General features: G+C 36.8%; 1 protein-coding gene across 1 annotated transcript in view; it reads left to right on the top strand.

Annotated features, from left to right (window-relative positions):
- The window catches only part of adamts14 (ADAM metallopeptidase with thrombospondin type 1 motif, 14), a 54,703-nt gene that overhangs the window by 11,460 nt on the left and 25,291 nt on the right, over nt 1-17,952 (top strand). Inside the window, exons 3-5 of the mRNA XM_013911659.1 lie at nt 3,613-3,769; nt 7,281-7,477; nt 16,639-16,722. Coding sequence (XP_013767113.1) covers nt 3,613-3,769; nt 7,281-7,477; nt 16,639-16,722 — 438 coding nt within the window. The remainder of the gene's footprint in view (nt 1-3,612; nt 3,770-7,280; nt 7,478-16,638; nt 16,723-17,952) is intronic.

The raw sequence follows: 17,952 nt of genomic DNA, 5'->3' as shown, positions 1-17,952 counted from the left end.
TGCCAAAATGATTGCACACTCGGTATAGACCCTGAATTAATTTTGCATAGGATCTTGGGTGACGTGATCTATGCACATCTGTAAGTAACAAGATGTGAATGCATGCAGAATGTGAATGTTTGGTGATTGCTTATACCTATAGTATGGTCTCGATTACCTACTGCGCTGATGAGCTTCTCCTCTGTTTTGATGTTGAATAACAGCATCTGAGAACTGTCACTTTTCTGCTATTCATTTTACAGCGATGTGAAAAAAGTTTTTACAAGACTTTATGCAGCCCTGTGAAAACTTAAGTACAATGTTAGGCAGGTAAGTAGCAACCAAGAGCTGCTAATCAAATGCAATTCATTAACTGATGATCAGTAAGTGTGGCCGTCTCTTTAAAAGCCAAAGTTTTGGTAGTCTGCTGGTCTGGAGCATCAAGGGGTGTGTTTACACAGTGCCACAATCGTTCCAGGACTGGATGCTCTAAAAATTTCACCTCAAGGCCAGATTGTTCAATAGTCTGAGAAGTAACACACGAAATTAGTCTGAATAAGAAATTAGCAAACGAATAGGACATGCAGACATCGTCAGAGTTAGAAATAATAATTTCAATGGAAATGACGAATGTGTTCTTCAAACCTTGCCCAGCCTGGCTAATCTTTCACCCAATGCTTCCTCGATAATCTTCCACAAAATGGATTGGCTGGGTGGAGTCTCCCTCTGTAACATATGGTCAAGCTGCTCGCACAATAACTTTACCACCTCCACAGCACACTTAGCTGCCTCCACCATGCTTGACTGATAGCGTTAAGTACTTCTTACATGTTACGTCATTCATTTGTTCTTCTCTTTGATACGAAGACGTTACGAAGAACTTGAACTCAATCGTCCGGAACACCTTCTTCCACTCTTCCACTGTCCAATGTCTGCGCTCTTTTGCTCATCTGAGATTTGGCTTTTTCTTGACATTTCTACCATGAAGTCCAGCATCCTGAAGTTGCAGCTGTCAGTTGACAACCTGTGAGGCATCTTGGTCTTAAATGACACACTCAGATTTTTGACTTCTTACACAGTTGTGTATTAGGGCCAATTACTCTTTTGTTTTTGTCTTTGTTAGATCCAGTTTGTTCTGCTCTCTGAAGGGAGTAGTTAACAGCATGGTAAGAGAATTAAAGTGTCCTCGCAGTTTCTCACATTGAATGGCCTTCCTTTCTAAGCCCAACAATAGGCTGATAGGTTTATAAAAAAATGTTCTTTCTTTCTGGCCATTTTGAGCCTGTAAACAAGCAAACAACGGCTTATCCTTCCAACACTAATCTAACCGTAAAGAAAGCAATACTTCCTTTTTTTTGCTCCCTTATTACTTTAACAGTTTTCAGCTGTGCAACACAATTGCAAAATTGTTTTCTATTAATCAATGAGCCTTGTTAAATAATTAACTTGGATTAGGACCCATACCCCTCTCGTCCTAAAACAGCTGGGATAGGCTCCACCCCCCCCCCTCTCGGAAAACAACAGCTGGATGGATGGATGGATCCATATCAGGAGATTGATATGGAAGTATCACAGTTGTTGATAATATACAAAAATGCAGATCACTCTTAAAAAAAAATCACCTGATTAATTTTAATTGTTTGTGAAGTGGATCAAATTCTTTGTGAATTGCATTTTGTTTTTCTTTGGGGGAAAAAAGAGAAATTTGCTAGTGATATCAAAATAGTTGACTGCCGGTGTACATCTCAGACTCAACAGGCCAAGCATGTTAAATTTCAAATTTCCTAACAATAGGAAAAGACAGAACAAGTATGGCTTATTTGGAAGGGTTGCCAGGAGAAAGACTCCTCTGTTAAACAACATGGCAGCAATGATGCGTCTGAACACACCACGAGACTTCTAGAACCAAATAAAGGACAGATGAGTGGAGATATTTGGCCACAGTGCACAGCAAATACCTCATACTAGCTGTCAGGATGACAGTCGTTTTGCACATTGTATGGAATTGTGTGAAAACTCATTCTTTCCCCCACGACTGCATCTATACAAATCTACAAACACTACTTTCCACTGATTTTCAGGTCTTTTACTGTTTCGATTCATTCCAGGCAGGTGTGTTTAAACTGTGCTAAACTGCGCTAAAAGCTCAGAATTTGCATTTGAGCTTTGAATGTTTAAAGTTTAATGTTCATTTAGCAACTAAAGAGACAAATGAAAGCCTAGGACAGTGCCACATATTGGTAGTCACAAATACATTAATTGCCACTATGTAATTTTTCAGAATTTTCCTTTGTTTTTTGTTTCGGTTTGGTTTTAGAGTTTGCGCTGTCTAGTTTCATTCTGTTTATGTGTCGGTTGTTCTTGGCCAAAGCATAGTTTTTGCAGGTTTCATTAAAGGTTTCCATAGAAAAAGCCTCTGTTCTCAACACTTGTCTTTTGGGAAGTGACAGTATACACTATTGAAGGTTTGCTACTGCTCATGAAATCATAAAATGAAATCAATTACAGAAACATTATTAAATAAAGGTTTAAAAACCTATCAGATGGTATTTTGTTATAATGAACCAACCAATATTCCCAAGAAATGCACCTTAACAAGGTAGCCAGTATGGAAACACAAACTATAGTTAAAAGACACCTTTGATTCTGTTTTCTTACTTTTATCATGACCGACAGAAGTGATGCATTCACTCTGCATATGTACTGAGTTGCAATAGGTATACAACAAACAGAAACCTGAAGTGGAAACAAAAACCTGTCTTGGATTCCTTGTTGTCTACTTGCAAATTAAGCTCCTTTATTGCCTTCTCAGAGTCACATCCAGATATTATGCTAATAGAGAGAAATGCTATGTTTTTTGTTTGTTTTAAACATAATATTTCCAGTACAGCAACAGACCTACTCTAGTTATACAAATAAATATTAGGTTTGCTTACCCACTGAATCAGATCTGTTTTTTTTTTGCTGACGTTCAGCATTGCTCCAAGGAGAAATCCACTTTCAAAGAGACAAACATGACTGTTTTTCCAAACCTATAATTCAGTGCTGCTAAAATAAATGGTGAGTGTTGATTAAAGAGGATGATAAGTCAATATTTCCATGCTGGTGTGGACAAAGTTACTGCTCTACTATTCTTGTTGGTCTATACTTACCTTTGAATGTAAACAGCAAGGTCAGAGTTCCTCTCAGTGGGTAGCTGATGATTGGATATTGGTATTTTCTAATGCAAGCAGAACACACAAAAAAATCCAGGTTGAGACAGTTGAGTATATCACAAAGCAAACCCTAAACTTTACCACAGGCTTCAAATTCTGTGAGCATCCCAGACTGGCATCAACGCTTGTAAGAGTATCCAGCTGAAAGGATTTCTATAAACTCTTTGAAAAACTTAAAGCAGATGGAAATATAACACTGAACCGAGACATCACCACTCATCATTTAACACAGGGTGAAAGAAGACTGACATTCAATGAATCTTAAAGGGCCCCAAATTATGTCTACCTGCGTCATTCCGTTATTGAGCACTTTACTAAATCTTCCAATTGATCAGGCACACCATAATTACTGGCTCCAGTGGAAGAATTGTACTTTCAAGGAGGAGTGGTACATTCATTTTGAGCTCTCTTTTTCCAGGCAGGCCTGATCCGGACTGATAATGGGGAGTTTTTCATTGAACCCCTTGAGAAAGGCCAACAGGATGTGGAAGTGAAGGGGCGTGTCCATGTGGTCTACCGCAGATCAGCCATAAAGCAGGAGACAGGCCAGCGAAGGGAAGACCTCCACAATGAAGGTAGGCAAGGAGAGGGAGTGTGACGTAAGTGGAAACAAAAAAACCCCCAAACCTATATGTAGGTTTGAGTGCAACAACTGTGTGCTCCGGCCAAGTAAGGACATATGAGTAAGTGCAGAACTGAATACATCACTGTATACCAGGAGCAGCAAAATTGATGTCCTGAAGGTTTGCGCATTAGTCACAGAATGGACAGAATAACAGAGGATAATGAAAGTACCTACGTCATACATAATTATAATTATAAAGAGCAAAAAACCAACATATTTTGACCTATTTATTACATGAACTTTTAATCATTTTAGTTTCTATTCATTATTGTATCTATTGTATCTGTGTAGTAATATATTATGAAACTCACTGACTGTTATTTCCTGTTACGTGAACATTATTAACGTTATTGTCCATTGACTGAAACTAAATTTGATTTTCTTAGTGTGCTACAGTGTAGTAATGGTATGTTACTGCCCAATAAATTAAGTTTTTCTTTCAATTAGATTCACTCTGTGGTAATTTGGTGATAAATGGTGATAAATTGTGAAAATCACTAATTTGTTGCTGTCAACACAGTGAAATTCACATAAACTGCTTCACTTTATCTTGCGCCTCCATACAGACCTATCAGCAGAGGCAGTGCTCAATACACCAGCTGGTAAAACGAGGAAAGCTGGGGTTTGGTGGTATTATTGGGGACTGGGGAATTTAAGAGAGCTAGAGTGGGAAGTGACCTTTCCTTTGCAGCCAAATGATTCAATTTCATCATGAATTCCTTCTCTATTCCTTTCTTCCTGAAAAATAGCTTCAGCATCTGGTGGGAGACTCTTACTAACCTCACAAATTTTCTGTAGCTATAAGCCTCTATGGTTTACTTTTAATCTGTTGCTCTCTAGTGTATATGTTCTTTGTAACAACTGTAGTCAAGTCACAAATTTACAGTCCCAATCCTCTCTTTTTTAAATGCCATTGTGAATTTCACTGTAGATGCATTCTCATATAAAGTAGCATATCTGTCATTGATGTTGATTTCCATACTATCACATACATAAAATAATCACATGATCAGAGTCAAAATTAACTTAAACCAAAATTAAAATATATGCTTTTTTATTTGATGTCTGTATTCATTCTGTAATCTGTATTTTAACACACACTGGAAAAAAAATTGTAATATAAAAGTATTTTACTGTGTATTTTACAGCTTTGTACTGTTTTTCTAGGATATCACTAAATTTACATAAATAGACTGTGGTTTTACATTTCAAATGTAAAATAACATAAAATCACTGTAAATGTAATAAAACATAATTTTCTTGTTTTTTAAATATATTTGTCTGTACATATGCATATTTAGATTGTTAAAATACATTCACAAATGTATCATAATTTCACAAATATTTGTCCGTTATTTGAAAGATTGAACTGTTAAATTCAAATGTAATACTATTGAAAAAATATATAAAAAATGATTCTTATAAACTTTTTTTTTACATCAAATAATGTTATTTAGGGCGATCGTGGCTCAAGAGTTGGCAGTTCGTCTTGTAATCGGAAGGTTGCCGGTTCGAGCCCCGGCTCGGACAGTCTCGGTCGTTGTGTCCTTGGGCAAGACACTTCACCTACCACCTACTGGTGTTGGCCAGAGGGGCCAATGGCGCGATATGGCAGCCTCGCTTCTGTCAGTCTGTCCCAGGGCAGCTGTGGCTACAACTGTGGCTGCCTCCACCAGTGTGTTAATGTGAGAGTGAATGAATAGTGGAAATGTAAAGCACTTTGAGGGCCCCGAAAAGCGCTATATAAATTCAATCCATTATTATTATCATTATTATTTAAACCAACTGTTAACTGTATAACTGTATATTTCTGTACATTTAAGTATTATTATTCATGTTGCCACATTCATTGACCTTGTTTATAGGTAATTTCATTGTTTAATCACGTTAAAATGTTCCTAATTTAATGTTTAAAAGCAGTTGGCAAAATCCCATGTAAAATTAGGGCAACAAACTGTATTGTCATTACTGAAAATAACCGGATTTTTTTGAGAACTTTATTTTCTGTTATTTTCCAGTATTATTTTGGCGCCCAAGCTGCCGGAATATTACTGTTTTTTTCAGGATCTTTTTTTACAGTGCATATAAAAAAAGGCAACAGAGGTTCTGGTCCAAATCCACTTCTTTTGCTCTATCTATCTATTTATATATATATGCATTAAACCCACACACAGGCATAACACTGGAAAACAATGGGAGGATAAGTGGACACTGTGACAAAGGAAAGACAGCAGTATTTATACACACACGCACACACAGACACATGATCATGACATAAAAAGCTGTCTCTAAGCTCACACTAAAAGTACTTTTTTTTAATTTATTTTTTTACTTCTGACAGGGGGGCTCATTTTACCTCTCTCAGGTACAATTTTTAGAGAAATTCCCATCATTACTCTGCCTCCTGATGTAGCTTCCTGTTCAAGGCTATCAATAGCTCTCATGGGGAAAAAGGCTCTATGAGATTCCTATTTTAGTTTCAAAATAGAGTCTTATTTCTGATCATTTCCTGCCTAGTAGCAGATTTTATTTCTTAGTGAAAACAATCAAAACACACTAGGTTTTACAACTAGCCAATACGTGTATAAAGGTGTAACCAACTCCTAGCAGTAGTAAATTGAAGTGCAAAAAAATAAAAGGTCTGTTAAATGCTATCTTATTGCCGTCTACCTTTCAATTTAATTCAATTATTTTAATTCAAGTTAATCAGCTACATCTGGTGGAAATGAATTATCATGCTTGATGCATCTATTGTTAATTTATTTAATTCTTTATCTTAAATTTAGAATAAATTGTGTCTCCAAGAGATTTGCCTGGAGACAGCTGTTAAAATAGGCCTTGCAGAGCAGCATACTGATTGTTTGTCATATGCATTGTTCTTCTATGAATACCTTTCCTGCTATGTTAAATTATATGCAATGTCTGCATTTGCACCTGAAAGGCTTGAGACATCATCAGTTAAGGTGTGAAATTACAAAATGTGGACTCTTGCAAAATAATCAAATTGATATTTTGAAAGACCTTGCTATGATTTTACGTGGTCAAATTTTTCAACAGAGTGTTTGTTTGATTTTCGGTGTAGCTATCATGCTTTAAAAGCCTGTATATGTTTGTGAAATCTGACAAAATGATAAGACATGATTAATGTTTACAAAAGATCTGCCGATGAAAATAATTCATGCATATAGAAATATCTGAAATATTTGTGCAGCTTTGGCATTTCTGGCAGCTTCAGCACCGGAACATTTCCTCTGAATATTATCTTTGTGTTCATTGCCTCTGTGGTGGTGAAATCCATGTTCACATTGTTTATGTTTACCAATTAGTATTACAGTTCTAACAATGTCAGCCACTCCATCTGATCATCGCTTAGAGTCAAAGGAAAGCATTTGCTTTATGTCACTTTGACACCATCTGTTCATTGGCTTTCATTAACTGCTCATCCTTGTCATATTTTGCAGTGGCAGACATTGGGATTGCAGACCTCCCCAAAGCTCTGGATCTTGTTGAACATAAACTTTCTGAGTCTGAGCGCAAGAGGAGGCATGCGAAGAAAGATGACTACAACATCGAGGTGCTGCTGGCTGTTGATGACTCGGTGGTCCGTTTCCACGGCAAGGAGCATGTCCAGAATTACGTTCTCACACTCATGAACATAGTAAGTGTTATTATAAAGAATTTTAAGGCTGCAGCATTGACTAATATGCATAACATTTGGACTGAGAATTCCATAAAATTCAATTCAGATACATATTTATGAATCAAAATACATATCAATAATTTGTGAAAAGTATAGTTTAATTTTACACTTTAAACTGAGACAAAAATTGTAATAAAATTTACAGTTACAGTTGTAAAACAAACACTGTACTGTACAGACCACTGTAGTAAGAAATTTGGCAGATTGTTATTTTAAATCTGTAGTCATTAATATTTCATAGCGTAGATGTTTGGGAACTATGTGCATGCATGGGAAGCGTATGGGAAGAGTAGCAGCAGGATCCCAAATACAGAGGACAAATAAATCAAGAATACTGACTAGTAAAGAGAATGATTAAATAAGACAGCATGAAAAGGTGGAACTGGGTTGGAGGTAGGTTCCAAACCAGCTTGCTGGGGCAGAAACACAGATGTTCTGAGCTGATATACTGAGATTGGGTTTAAGCTTGACTTCTTGGCCTGCGCTGGAACACAGAGTGTCTATGTGTTAGGTCATTTGTAACTAATTTGTAAGGATACTGTTGTTGGCTAGGTCTAGTGCAGTCACTCAGACAATATAAACAACAAAATAACATTAAGAACCTTAAAATAAATTATAATTTTGCCATTTTTGTTCAAAAATGATTCCAAAACAGATTAAAAAAAAAAAAAAAAGCCAAATAGCCATATAAAGAGGCATAGTTGTTAAAAGCATGACAATAGAAATATCAAATTTCTTGAGATTAAATTATGCTAAGTCTGCAATAATTTCCCCATGTCCTCTTTGATATCAGAACTTGCCACACTGTTCCCCATCACCCCCACTCTCTTGCTGTTCATGGATTACTAATAAGAAAAGAGGAGGGAGGGAGCAACTCTCAGCTCATTCATTATGGGTTCCACCAGCTCCTACCACCATAATCTACTTATTGGGCCCAAATCCCTCAAGTCAGATTTTCACAGGGTGCTGGTTTCACTCTGTAACAGTTACCATTTGGACCCTGCATGGTGGTCTGATTAGCTGTGCTAGACCAATTAGAAAGTTGACTGGGAGCTGTACAGGGCAGTCATGGAAACCAGCGCCAGACGTCCACTCATACTGCCAAACTCTGCTTACATGGAATGATGTGTTTATTTAATTAGGATATTATATTCACATTCTGTTCCCAAATGTCTTCTTCAGAAAGAAATGTTTGACTTTTAATGACCTTAGGTGATTATACTGTGAAGTGGCTGCAAATGCACTCCGTAATTCCCTCTGTAATCATCAGTCCTTGGTGTCTAGTACTCTCTGATTAGCACTTAAGGGTATTTCACATCACAGACAGGAGTAGTGAAATTGAGGAAGTCCTTAAAGCTAAAATTGACTGAACCTTAAACTGAAATCAAGTCAAGGTCTTAAATGTAGTATCCATATACTCCATCTCCCACTGAGTAAAATTTGATGAGAGAAATGTGCAAGAAAACAGCAGTTTAAACAAACGAAGGTCAAAACTCTTTGGTTCCAATGGTAAGCCACAAGCTTGCTGTGTCTGAAAGAGCTCACTAAAATCCCTCTGAATCCCTGGTCCATGGCTGCAGAATGTGTAGTACCACCTGGAGAAACTCTCCCTAAGGGATTGATTACTGGACATCCTGTCTGCACAAAGCCAAGTTTGACTGCTGAGGTGCCTGCTACACAATGGCCGGGTTGTTTAACCATGAACCAGGTTTTGTCCATGTTGATGTGATGCTATACACAAGCCAGGGACACCTAGTGCATTTAACCAACAGCTGCTACTCTCATTTTTGGCCATAAGAGTCCTGTCAGTCCTCTTTGTGCTCCTCATGGCTTTGTAATTATCCCCGTGGCAGAAAAAAACCCTTTTGCATAGATATGAGTAAAACGATATAAATAAATGAAAACCATCTTTGGTGTTTACAAATGTCATAACTTCATGCCAGTACTTTAATAAGTCCTCAGTTTGATCTACTATAAACACACATACAGTACAATATATAGGTCAGTACAGACCAGTCTCAGTTCTGTTGTAATGAATCCAAGAGAATTTGGGGTCATTCAGGGGTTCTTTACTGCATTTATTGACCTGTATGCACTTCTGTGAATAGAATATTTGCTTAAATTCTTGGGTGTAACCCTGTGTCCCTGAACAAATTTGGACTTGGAGGATATCCTTTCTGTGTTGACGGAGCTTTTGTTGTGCATGGTCATAATTTTTACCTGCTCAAAGCTTACTGACACATACTTGTTGGGGTTTTTTTTTTTCTTAGCAAAGGAGTGGCACTCTGTTGTTCTGTTTGCAGTATCTGGAAAGTGGAAAGTTCTACTTGTAGTGTGGACATCAGTGCTCATGGTAATTAAGACACTCTAAAGCTGAATGTAGAAAGGAAACTTCTCCATAAAAAACACACACAAAAAAAGCTGATGCTTTGGCAGTGAAAGCTTTTATCAGTTCTTTCTCATCTAATTGCTTCCTACGTTTCCTGTTCATCCTGTGTTGGGTAGCTGGTTCTTGTAGCTTTCTATGCTCATATACTGTTCTATTTTAGAGGGTTGCTGCTGTTGCATCAGTTAAATCGTTGGACTTCACCTCAGGGCGCAAGCTTCAGTGTCCAGTGAAACCAATCATTGATGACCTTTTGTAGATCAGTGCTGTATGACATTAGGAGGTAGGAACAGGGTAAGGCATTGTTAGTAAATTTGGCAAATGGACTGCAAATTATATGACACTTTTCTAATTAAGAAAAAAAAGAATTAACACAATTCTCATTCATTTATTAGTTACCTTTAATTTGACAATATCTTTAAAATCTTGGGTATCAATGTATTTTAGCTACTACACTGATTGCACAATTTTAGGCATATTTAAAGAAAAGCATCCAGAAACAAACCCACTGAACTGATAAAATGTTACTGTATGGTGATGTGGGCAATGGAAAAAGCTGAAATTCATTTTTAGAGAGTAAAGGCCAAATGGAGAAGTAAAATTTGTCCTTATACTTCTGCCAAAGGCTCACATGTGCTTTTGAAGATAAATTAAATGAGTTGTGGTGGTCAATGTGATGCTACAAATATTTAACTTGGAATAAAAATACTTTCCCAGAAATCCAATTTCTTCCTGGAAATGTTAAGCTACAGCTTGTTGTTATCTTGGGTTAACAAAGAAAATAAATTAAATGCTTAAGGATATCTTACAGTATCTTCAATACATTGTGGATTGGATTACTCTGCATTTTAAAGTATGATGTACCACAGTGCATTACGCCTTTTTTTAGGTCCTTGTCCACCATGGAGCAAGACTCCACTCCACCAATGATTTATTAAAAGTATAAATTTGCAACAAGTTTCTTGAACTTGTTCATGTGAAGTTTGCATGTTTTTTGCATTTATCTGGGTACTTCCTCCAGAATCTCTCATAATGTTTCTAAATTGATTCTACATTGGATGTACACTGGATATAGGTCTGAATGTGAGTATTTGTCTGTATGTGTTAGCCCTATGATAGACTGGCAGCATGTCCCAATCTTTTGTTCCGTGTCAGCTGAAATCTGCTTGTTAAGTAATGACGTATCAACACTGCTTGCCAGTGCGAGCTCCAACTGATACAATGCATTACAACAAGTTAAGGCTGTGGCTTTTTAACGTGTTGTAATGCATTGTGTCTGGTGTTATTTAATACAAATAACCCTCTAAAATAATCAGTGGTCATTGTTGGCTTTTTATTTGCACTATTTTTAAGCTCTTTAAAGCTTTTTAAAACCTTATGTAACTACAAGTCATGGCCTCACGATTTGCCAGACACCAAATATCTCAGTGCTTCAGAAAAGAATCACTGTGAACTAAGTAAGAGTCAGTGTGGCCATAGGGTCATGAATAGGATTGGTTAGCATAGGATCAGGTGATCTCTTGACTGAATTTTGGTCCTTTTTCAAAGACTGTTCTCTGCCACATGATTGCATTTCTCTGACCCTCAGAACTGTAAGTATTCTTATTTTAGGTGTTCCTCAGTCAGCTTTAAATAGAAACTAACAAGCTAACTTCCTGCTAACATCTAACTCTCCTAAACTTCATAAATCCGCTTTTTTCACAGATGCCTGAATGTCAGACTTTATTGTAACCCCTGGAAGAGAGGCCACACTGAACATTTTCTTGGAGATGAAAGAATTTGAGCCGTTTTTAACTCTCAGTGATGCCGCAGTGTTTGTTTGAGTTTGGGAACCAAAGAGGAGTCTGGACCCAGAAATGACTAATGACGTCAGACTTAAGAGGTGGATAGCTCTAGACTCTCCATGACCCTGAACTGGATAAGCTAAAAAAGTACATGGGTTGAACTGTTCCAGACCATGTGAGGTAATACAAAGGAAAGGCATTTCAATGCTTCCTTTATTACCTTCCTTACGGTACACAGGCCCATCCTTTATAAAGGTAAAGCAAATAATGCCACCTCATAATCCACAATGACGCACTATTCATGCCAAAACTTGTAGATAAATTTGGGAACTTCAATGACAGGCTGTTAAATCCACTGCTGAACTATTATTATTATGCTGCGGTGACGAAATCTGCTTCTCATGAAGTTGTGTTATGGGAAGGAGTCAACAAGGCCATATCTAGAAATGTATACATAAATCTCTCTCAGTTAATTCAGTTTGCATTAGTTATTTACAGATGGACGTAAAAAAAAAAAACTTTTTTCAGGTATCTGTACTTTAACCTTTTACTTTACTTTTCTGACAAATTTTTACTTCCTAAAATTTAACACAAATGTACTTTTACTTGTTTTCTTAATAAATTAATTTTTTAGCTTTAAAAGTACAGGTGCTAATGAGTTGTGGTCACGCTACTTTAGCTTCTATAGTTAATGCAACAGAAGAGCAGCAGGCACAAAAGCACAGAAGTGGCAGGTAATCTCAAATGCAACATTTCTAATAGCTTGACAAATATCAGCAAATAGACAAAGTTTTTCTGTGCAGTATGTCACACAATGTGTCTGTTAGCTAACAGTTCAGCTGCTGGATTTCTAAGGGAGAGGAAAGAACTCAGAGACAGAGAAAAATGTATAAAAGTCAGGAAGGACACAAGTAGAAGAAGAGAGATTATTTTTAAAGGTAAGGACTTCTCAGTCATATGATAAACTGGACGTTTTAAAGCTTAAATGCAATCTCAGTATTCAGTTTTATATGAAGTTAGGTTTTTTAAATATTGTGAATTATCCTGCACAACCAATTGAAATAGAACATTTTTCAGTTATGCAAAGGTTGCATAAACAACCTGAAAGCAACACTGGTTAGTTTGCAGTACTGTGAAGTTTACAGTGGTGCATTGTTTTGGACCGGTGGAGCAGCTGTGATGTTCATGGTCAATGTTAGAGGAACAGACATCAAATTAAATTTAAGCCAATGATGTGGATTAGATTCAGTCACTTAATTCCACCTTTATACTATTTTTATATTGTCCAGGTATTGGAAATCAGCTAATGTATTATAGCTTATTGTAACATCTGCTTACATCTGGTTGAATTCAGTTGGCTGAATCTAAGAGCAACAGTACAGATGAGCTCATCTGTGCTGTTACCCAACTACTACGTTGGCAGATATAGACATATTTTTTAAATTCTCATGTGTGTTTCTATGCATTCTACATAACAGGTGTTCAAGATAATCTGATCATTACAATTAAATTGTTTCCATTTCTTTGTATTTATATTATTCCATTTTGATATTAATATGACATAAAGTTCAATTTGCTTTTTCAATTTTACTTGAATAAACAAGGTTAATCAGTACTTCAACACACACAAGTACAAATCTGTACTTCTACTTATCCAATGAATGTGTGTACTTTTACCACCTCTTGCTATGTCCATTGCTGTATTGCCAGGCTTTAGAGTTATCATATATAAAAGCAGAAGATAGACTGGGTTAATATGAGCAGGCAGGATGACAAACTAATGACATTATCACAAGCATTTCATTTTACTGTATAGACTATATTTCTTCCAATTTAAAATTACAGCCTTGGTAATGAATTGGTATTTTTCATGCTTCTGTTTTCACAGGCTCTTTTTCGCATGACTTGCATTAAACAACAAAGTTAAAAACATGCTGGATGAAGTAGCTTGTCCATCTCTGTGACACTGTCTTTTCAACATAGTAGACCCAGATCAATAACGTATCCAATCACATTTTTACTGAACCTGGTGTAAGTGGATTCTCTGCGTGCCACACTTCTTTATAAATTCTGTTTTGCACCTTTCCTTGACCCTGTCGCATTTTCTATTCAGATCGAGGAATAGCGATTAGGAAAAGTTTTTAGGAGATAACTTTTTTGGTTTATTGGACTACAGCAGAGGTAGGTAGATGGGGGACAGGTGAGGTGGGTGTGGCAGACTAGGGACTCAGAAGAGAATGGAAGTCTGAGGACATCTGGTGGGGGGATGGGGAGATACAGTGAAGCATGGACAGTAAACAGGGTTTACAGAGTAAATCACTGATCAAGCCAATTAATACTTTCAGCTTTTAAATTTTAGTAAACCTATTAGACTATTTTGTATTGATGTTTTGGTACTCTCTAAAAAAACAAGATGTTCTTTAATTTAAGTGCCTCTGTCAGTGCGCCCCAGGGTGGCTGTGGCTACAATGTAGCTTGCCATCACCAGTGTATTAATGTGTATGTGAATGGGTGGATGACTGGACGTGTAAAGTAAATACTGCTGTATTAAGTGAAAGAAATTTGAGAGGAAGACTCTTTGGGTTTAAATGATAAGAATTACATGTGTAAATACAGAAAATTTTTGGGTAGCTCACTGCCCACTCAGTTGTGTAATTATAAAACAAAAAGTTCTATTAATTTGCAGAAAATCTGAAATTTCTATAACAGTGAAAAACCTATTTCATTGTTCATCTATTAGTACACTGGTGTGGTAATTCTGGATGTCTTCATTAGGAAAAGCTATAAAACTATGAAAATGAAGACACGTATTGTTAAGTTCTTAAGCCGTATATCTTATGCCTAGCTGTTGGAGATCATGCTAAACCTCGAATTTCCAGTTGACACTTTAAACAAACAGTTGATAAAAACAAAAGAGAAAATAGTCTCATTCAAGCCCACACAGCGCCTTGATTCTCAAGTGCAAATGACACCATCAGGGGCTATACTTACACTCAGTGTTATTACAGTGGTGTGACAACCACATGCTGCACTCATATAATTACTATTAGTGGCCTACAGTAAGGCAGTTAAAGTGTGGCACTGTTGACAGAAAAACAAATGAGAATTTGTCAGATATTGTTCACTATTTTGGAATATTTGCTTTGTAACTACCTCTTGTTGATTAATAAAGCTAGACCATGTGTAGAGCTGTCATGGGCTAAACAAAGAGGTACCTAACAACAGCAACAGAAACATTGGAAACCATATGAAAACAGTTGCAGGATGGTTAGAGACAGATGAATGAAAAAAAAAGTTCAATTAAGTCGTGGAGGGAGACGGGAAGTTGATGCGGTTTCATCTTTTCAATACAGTTTATCAAATAATCTCACAGACCTTCTCAGAGAAGTTGCATATAAAACATTTAGTATCAATACTTGGAAGGAAAAGGTTTGTACCTCCCAAAGAAGAGAGCCTACTTTGAGAAGGAAATCAAAATATATCTTAGATACTCTTCTTCTTCGATGGTTTCATAAGGTAGCAATTTAGAATATTATAACTCGTATTAATGGTGATTACTGAATGCACTTGTTATGATGTCCTCTCATTTTGCACTGAGAAAATAGATGTGCATTTTGTGATTTTGGTCAAATCGGTTCAAAGTTTTAGGAGTATAAGAGTGCTCATTCTCAGGAAAATCTTACGTGAGGGAAGTGAAGCTACGTTATGCAAGCTTGTAACATAAAATACAAAATTTTATATGAGCCTGTGTCAACCACATGCTTTAAAAATCCAGTTTTAGACAGCTTTTTCCCTGAAGTCACATGGAGAAATATGAAGCCAAATTGCTTATTTTTTGTTTGCAATCCAAAACTTAAATGAATCATGTATGGAAAAATAAATACCCGTTGTTTTGCTCTGAACTTAATTTATCCACCACAAAGCAAAGCAGATGGTTGACTTTATGAGGCCCGGAATGAGTGCTGACATGTAGCGACCATCTGATGAAAATAAAACACACTCGAGTGGAAATTGGACTTGGGTTTGAATGGGATCCTAGCTTGGTCCTGGGTTATGCATCTACATACCACAGCATTCTTACGAAGCCAAATAGCAGTCCACATATTTCTGGGTCAGGCTCCTTTGCCATTGCATAACAGCACTAGTTTCACTAAATAGTTGCCAGTCTTAATAACATATTTCATCATGATTCCAAGATTGTCGTAAGAGATTAAAAAATGGTTTGAGGACTCGCTGCTAGGCCCTGCACCTCAGACATAAAAAGGAGAACTGGTTGGATCAAGAGTTTTAGTGCAATTCAGTGGTTTAAAACAACTGTTTTCTTCTTGGTTTGTAAGATTTTAGATAGAGCAGGATGATTTCAAGGGAGGGGGGAAGTTTTTCACTTAATATTGATTTACTGATTAAACTTTATTATTTCCTAAAGGATTACTACAAACATTAATCTTCTCCTAAATGTTTTCCTAGCAGCCTGGAAAGGAGCAGCAGCAGCAGTTGTGGAGGCTGTTTCTATCAAAGTTATATTGTTTACCTGGCTTTAATTAAACTCAGCGGAATGCATCAGTTTATGCATTTAAATAGTGTCACTTCACTTCCTTTCTTGACAGTTGTGACTCTGATTTGCATACTTAGAGCAGCCATAATTAAGTAATTAGTAATGCAGAGCAGTGAAGTTTCCCTCGGAAATTCCTGAAGCTAGAGCGAAAACTATCGTTCTGTAATGGTCAGTCGAAGGTCCTTTTCACACAACTTTTAGCTTTTAGACTCGAGTGTAATTTTATTCCTGCAGACTGTTTTTGTATTAAAGTTCTGGATTAAAAACCACCATGTTCATGATTGTATTAATGGCCTTTGGGTGCTCAACTTGATATCACAAGTCACTTTCATCAAAAGCACTCTATGCCCTTTGTTATTCAGATCACTGACACATGCTGTTAATTTCCTTTCAGGTTGATGAAATCTACCATGATGAATCTTTGGGGACGAACATCAACATTGTCCTTGTCCGCATGATAATGGTGGGGTACCGGCAGGTGAGCCATGCCACACAATTTGTGTCTGTGCAAACAGCATTTCAAATGAGCTTTTAAGGTTTTTATACCACAGGGCTGGTGTAAAAGGCATATTCTCATTGTCTGAGCTGTCTGTGAATACACCTGTGATTTCAGCCTTTGTAATACTGCCTACAGGAAGCAAGATTTTTAACTGTGTTCGATTTTATTTGGAATAAAAACAAGAAGGGCTGAACTCACCACCATGACTCAAGAGAAAATAAGAGAAAGGCAGCAAACCCTTTTACAATTTTCAGTGAAAAAAACATGTTTTCCTGAATGCAGGCTCAAGTATTGTTATGGCCTGAAACCGTATTCAGTAGCACTCGACCTTATACCCAAAACTGGGAGGTAGAAGAGCAGGTGCTAAGAGAAGTTAATCCACTGATGTCTAAAATATCAGTCCTTTGTACAGATATGAGAGTGGTGTTATCTTTCTAAGTCGAAGCAGTGAGGTGAATAAGGATTTTTCCCATAATGTCAAACAAATAATTTAAATCTGAGTCAGGTGGTACGTTCACAGTAGAGGCACCAAAGTAACAAGCTAACTTTAAGATGATATGGAAAGCTGAGTTTCATGCCTTGTGGCTTGGTTTCTACTTGGAAAAAGAGTTGTTTTGGGCCATTACTGCATATTCGACACAATAAAAAATTGAGATGGGTAAAGTGTAGGTTTGTCAAGAAGATATCATTTATGAGGATAAAAGAAAACACCACTACATGTAGCACAGCTTCCTTATTTTACACCAATTTTTATTTTTATTTTTTTGTGCACACTACAAAAAAAAAGATTTTTAGTGCAGAGTATTCTAACAATAGACTGGTTAAAACTAGAATGGCTCTAAGCGAGTGGATCCTTCCCCAAAGCCAGTGCCTTTATGCTGCAGTTTAAAAGAAAGGATCTGTTTGGTATCATATGATCTGATTTCTCTGAATAAGCTGATACTTCAACCAAGGAGAGAGCTAGGGCTTGTAAACATTTCTCTTTGTCTGTTTTAGATGATGCATTTGAAACTACCCGGTTGTATTTTGAAAAGCTTAGTGGATAGATGAAGCTTGGGGAAAAGAAGAACCTGTTACATTTCAATGCAGATCCAAATTATTTTAAATTGTTTTCTTTACAACTGTTAAATAGAGCAAGGCCGTGGTTGAAATAAGCTCTGACTGCTCTTCTACTTTCTAGTACCTGTTAACTTGCTTATTAACTTATTT

The sequence above is a fragment of the Pundamilia nyererei genome, unplaced genomic scaffold, assembly GCF_000239375.1.
Source record: "Pundamilia nyererei isolate P.nyererei 1_Seehausen unplaced genomic scaffold, PunNye1.0 scaffold00069, whole genome shotgun sequence".
NCBI lineage: Eukaryota > Metazoa > Chordata > Actinopteri > Cichliformes > Cichlidae > Pundamilia > Pundamilia nyererei.
This window is presented reverse-complemented; position numbering and strand designations above follow the sequence as displayed.